Source organism: Sinohyriopsis cumingii, chromosome 14 (genome assembly GCF_028554795.1).
Source record: "Sinohyriopsis cumingii isolate HCF-2022 chromosome 14, ASM2855479v2, whole genome shotgun sequence".
Taxonomy (NCBI): domain Eukaryota; kingdom Metazoa; phylum Mollusca; class Bivalvia; order Unionida; family Unionidae; genus Sinohyriopsis; species Sinohyriopsis cumingii.
In genome coordinates, this window is record NC_142974.1 from 124,232,532 (window position 1) to 124,238,582 (window position 6,051).

The 6,051-nt window shown below is 34.2% G+C and overlaps 1 protein-coding gene across 1 annotated transcript; it reads right to left on the reverse strand.

Moving 5' to 3' along the window:
- Positions 1-4,002: 4,002 nt before the first annotated feature.
- Positions 4,003-5,424, reverse strand: LOC149784765 (uncharacterized). Its single transcript, XM_089932785.1, has one exon. It carries the CDS (start codon positions 5,374-5,376, stop codon positions 4,126-4,128), a length of 1,251 nt encoding a protein of 416 aa, XP_089788911.1. The 5' UTR covers positions 5,377-5,424; the 3' UTR covers positions 4,003-4,125.
- Positions 5,425-6,051: the final 627 nt, after the last annotated feature.

Sequence of the window (6,051 nt, forward strand, 5' to 3'; positions counted from 1 at the left end):
ACATGATAAAATACACATTGCACTAAATCGGCAAGTGGACAGAGCCTAAACTGCACGAGTTAGTCATCTTATTCATTTGTAGAAAAAATGGTGATATTTTTTTAATGTTATCATTTTTCACTGAAAGAAAGTAGTGCGTATGTCTTGCAGCAGATGTTCTGCATCTGCAGGAGGTTAGTGTGAAGAATTTGATTTTATGAGTCATCTAAACTCTATTCCAGATAAGAGTTTCCTTGCACAAAGAAATTGTTTAGTTTCTTCTGTTTAAAAGATGACAACATAATGCTATCCATTACGTGAAGACATGGTGAAACAATGTTTTAAAAGGATTTATCAGTGCAAATCAAATGTTGTGGTGACCAAGATGAGTCCTGCATTTGGTCAAAATAAGCAGCCTACAATGGCCTAAGAAGACTGAGATTAAATAAAAATCATTGACACCTGACAGGTGTTCTGTTTGGAAATATTATGCTAAAAATCTTATCAAGCATGACAATGGCATAGGAAAAGATGATAAGTCTGTCTGTAATCTGTATGTTATAACTACAACCAAAATTTTAAACACATAAAATGACACAACCGAACTAAAAAGTGACTTTCTTAAGACAAAACGACGGGTAACAATAAACAAATGTTTGTAGTCTGTGCATTGCGAATCATATTGATATGCAACAGATGACCATATTTCCTTTTTTCCATTTCATCTTCTGGCTAATTACATCTAACTTTTTCCATTTCATCTTTTAGCAAATTACATCTAACTTTTTCCATTTCATCTTTGAGCAAATTACATTCAACATTTACAATTTCATCTTTAAGCAAATAAAAATCAACTTTTACCATTTCATCTTTAAGCAAATTACATTAAACTTTTACCATTTCATCTTTCAGTAAATTACATTCAACTTTTAAAATTTCATCTTTAAGCAAATTACGTTCAACTTTTTCTTAAACTAGCCTTATGAATGTATACTATGCAGGATTAGGACAAAATCCATCAGGTCTTGACCTTCTGCCATCAACCACATACATTTTATTAGTTTCTTATTTAAACATATACAAACATTTGTCTTGATGTGACAAGAAACCTTGGTCACATGACACTGACATAATAGATTAAACCTCAGCCTTTTGCTTGCCACCAAACAAATTATTTAAAGCTGTCATTGGAAAAGTACACATGGTAATCACTTGAAAAACAACAGAACAAGGCACTGAACAGCCTCTGATGTCAAGGTGACTTATGGCAATTAATTTATAAGTTCATATTTATGTTATGCCATGGTCTTAAATTAAGTAACAAAAAGGAGCAAAGACCAACTAATTTTGTAAAGTTCGACAAATAATTCATTTCCCTAGAATATAATGTGAAAATACAAGAACTTACAGTATTGTGAATTAAATCCCAAACAGACCTAAAAGTTCTATCACAAGTTTAAAAGTACTAAGTATTCCAAATGAATTCCTAGGGTGTACCAAATTTAAATCTTGAATGTGCACTGCTTATCTGCCAATAGCCTAGAATGGCAATATATTACAATGATATGATCCCAAATGACACTGAATAAATTCACAGTAATCCCAAAATAGTGATTTAGTCCAAAAAGCATTAATGACAACTTTATAATTCCAATAAATAATTTAAATAAAAGACTCTTCTCCAATTAAAACCGAACAGAAATGAAGTTAAAGATAATGTGGGAATAACATTCTGATCTAAACAATGAATCCTAATATAAACCTATGACACAATTATAGGACCAGAATGTAGGTCATCTTAAACAAAATTTCCATCAGACTGCAAACAAAATTTGTTTCAGGAATCTTCTAGGGTTAGAAACAAGGTTGTATTTAGAACTCAGAACCAAGTAAAATTGCTTGTCAAAAGTTATATTAGACATGGTGACTAACTCCTACTCTCAATTATCGATTAAGGTCAATCACATAATACAAATTAAATATATATAACACTAAAATATGTCAAAATATTTTTTAAATACAGAAAACAACAATCATGTGTGTAGGCTATCAGAGGTCAACAGACTGTAAAAAGGGATTAGGTCAGAAGTAGATTATGTCATGGCTTAATCAATTGTGAGTGCCTAATTATTGTTGTGATCAAATGACTAATTACACATGTATTTGTGCTCACAACATGCTTCAATCAGCATTGCTCAGCATACTTTTAATCCATCGTATATTAAATCCTTTTGCTTTCTGTAGCAAGTGCTCAGCTGTTGGAATGTTCATGCATTATTCTATCTGGAGTTAGGTGCCCCAGAGGAGATTAATACTGGAGCAAGAAAGAGCATCTGTAGAAAGGAAATCACAATATGATTACATCCCTTAAAGTATACACTTTTCACTCTATTTCTTTTTGCTATACAGTAAAATGTTTTCAATTTTGGGACAAATGAAAGGGTGGGATAAGTGAATTTATGAAACCACTTGTCCTTCATAAGTGGATGAAAAACAATGTCAGCAGGACTGACGTGCAAGTATACAAGGGACAAAAGGTTTGTGCACATACACAATATAAACAGAGTTAGTACATACGCAATAGATGCATTTAACAAGACTGAGCAGCTAAGAGCATGGTAGGAACTGAATGTTGCATTGTTGGACCCTGGTCGAGGTTATAGCTGTGAAAGGATATCCGGGTACTCCATTACCCACCTGTTAATCTGGGCAATAAAATAAGCCACTGGATTCCTATTTACCACATACCAGTATTCTACCATGGCTAAAACCTAATAAGCCTTTGGCTTGTAAAGGTAGCACTCATTGTTTTCAAGTTCATAATTCTTTTGATAGGATTTAATACATGTCTTTATTCAGTGCCAAGTAGCATTCTGTCTCTGACCATAATATCTTACCTTGTTTTACCATGTCACAACACTTCGATAGAGCTGCGAGTGATACTTGCTCAATGGCATGTACCAGAGGGTGGTACGTTTCACTCTAGTCCAACATATCTATCCGACCTCACCCATGTGTACACACCAGCAAGATACTTAAGCTCCTCTTCTGACAATCGTATACTCATTATTTCCACTATGAAAACAAAGTCATATGAACAGCATTCTTTAGCATACCAGGGCCCAGCAACGTGGACTGAATTGCCCACTGAACTTAGACACAAAGACACAGTGACCACATTCTAGAGGGCTCTCAAAACTCACTTATTTTGAATGCAAGAACAAACTTAAAGACCTAATAATGTTTCCTACCTTAAATATTCTCAGCATATTTTTTAATGTTTTCTAATTTCATGGTATTTGTTTTTGTAATCATATCATTATATGTTTTTTATCTTATAGGTGTTGTCTAATGTTGTAAAACGCTTAGAGCTTTTAAATATTAGGCGTTATACAAAGTCCTCATTATTATTATTATTTAAACTGTTAAGCACTGTGGAATTTAGCCAATTTAATTAGAACAAATTGTAAGTTATTCATTTATTTGTGAGATATCCCACTCAATATTTTATAGTTTTATTGATAATCCGTCCATATATTTGGGCTTATTTATTTTCCAAAATGCAACTCTGACTCAGTGATAACAAATCATCCCTTCAGATGGACCTAACTTACACAATTCACTTATACCACTGAAAAAATATACTTTTGTACACTGCTTATGCCAACATCAACCTATAACAAATCAGTTTAGGTTTGTACACATTTGATATAGTACCCAGATAATTGATCACTGGGTATTTGGTATCATTTCCACAGCTCTTACTAACTAGGATTTTAAACATTTAACCAATAATATCACCAAAAAAACCCAGGTGTTTTCTCTCCTAAATTTGTGGAAGAATACTTTTGATCAAGCCATTTGAGGGTCCCCATCTCCACCCTTGGAGAAAATAAATTATTGATCCCTAACTGCATAAACACTGATATAAAATGAAAGATATTAGCAATACACAAGAACCAAAAATAGTACAAGCTACATGCAAAACTACAGTACTAAAGGCTAAGAGAAAACTTCCTGAAATGAAACACTGCATCCTGTTTATTAACTGGTATCTACATGTATCATCTTGTGCCTTTGTACTTTGCCAAATGAGTTTGTGACAAACCTCATATTTGGATAATTTATCTCCAGTCTGCATATTTATCAAGGCAAAACTTCATGTTTGGGTGGATTATCTCCCCTATGCTTCCCCATGTGGATCTTCAAATCTCTATTGTCCCTATACATCTTACCACAAACTTCACATTTAAATGGTTTATGTCCAGTATGTGTCATCATGTGTCTCCTCAAAATGTTACTCTGCCTAAACATTTTCCCACAAATCTGACATATGAATGGTTTATCTCCAGTGTGTATCCTCATGTGTGCTTTCAAATCACAGTTTTGTCCAAACATTTTATCACAAACTTCACATTTGAATGGTTTAATTCCAGAATGAATTGTCATGTGCACCTTCAAACTTCTATTGTACCTAAAAAACTTCTCACAAATTTCACATTTGAATGGTTTATCTCCAGTATGTATCCTCATGTGGGTCTTCAAGTCACTACTTTGCCCAAACAGTTTCTCACAAATTTCACACTTGAATGGTTTATCTCCAGAATGTATTTTCTTGTGTCTACTCAAATTATTACTTTGCCGATACATTTTCTCACAAACTTCACATTTGAATGGTTTATCTCCATGTATACTCATATGTATATTTAAATTTGTAACGTCGTTAAATATTTGATGACAAACTTCACATTTGAGTGGTTTAACTTTGGTATGGATCTTCATGTGCATCTTCAAATTGCTATTTTGCCGAAACAGTCTATCACATAAAACGCATTTAAAAGGTTTATCTTCAGTGTGTACGATCATGTGCATCTTTAAAGCAGAACTGTACTTAAATGTTCTATCACAAACTGTACATTTGAACGGTTTATCTAGAGTGTGTACCATCATGTGCCTGGTGAAATGACTATTATCCCTAAACATTTTATTGCAAACTTCGCAATTAAACGGTAAATCTCCGGTATGTATCATCATGTGCCTCTTCAAATGGCTACTGTGTCTAAACATGTAATCGCAAACTCCGCACTTGAAGAGTTTATCACCAGTATGTGTCTTCATGTGCATCGACACGTTACTACTTTGCCGAAACATTTTCTGACAAATTTCACATTTGAATGGTTTATCTCCAGTATGTACTCTTATGTGCTTATCCAAATCACTACGTCTCCGAAACATTTTCTCACAAACTTCACATTTAATGGTTTTATCCCCATGTACACTCATGTGCTTCTTTAACTTTCTACAGTTAATAAATATTTTATGGCACACTCCACATCTGAATGGTTCACCATCAGTATACATCGTGTCTATCTGCAAATTGCTACCTTGCCCAAACATTGTCTCACACGCTCGACACTTGAATTATGGTCTCCACTCCAGCAAGTATCTTTCTTGGGCTTCAACTTGGAATAGGTAATTTCTCAGGAATTACTATCAACAACTTGAAATTCAAAATTATTGTGCTCTATCTCGAGAAGTCGCAAGATCGTGAAAGTCTGTCTTATCAACAGTCTTCATAGACTTACACACCGTGTCGGTCTATTCTGCGTGTCGGGTAATACTTCGCAAAGATACGTCATTTCTGTAAACATGTGATCACTTCTTGTTTTTGGTCAATAATCCAAGCTATATATCTAGAAAGAACGATCGTCCTTTACTTAAAGGAGACTAGAAATCAAAATTTTCCTTTTACGTATGTAATTCTCTATAGATTTGAATTCGACTGCAATGTTTGTAAATTAAATATCGTAAGCGGGTAGTGATTATATTGCGTGGAAGATACCACGATTCCGTAAATTGCCGAGTTTTTCCGAGTTTTGATGAGACGACAGATCACGTGGTACCGTGACGCTATACTAGCCAGTCCTCGAATACAAACATAAACATTGGCGAGCGAGGCAGACAGGAGACCACATCTGGGTTGCACATTCAAAAGTTGAATCTGCAGTCTGATATAATAGTTTATGTACTGTACTGGTAAGTGCTAAAAGAAATTTGTTAGGCACAGGCCCC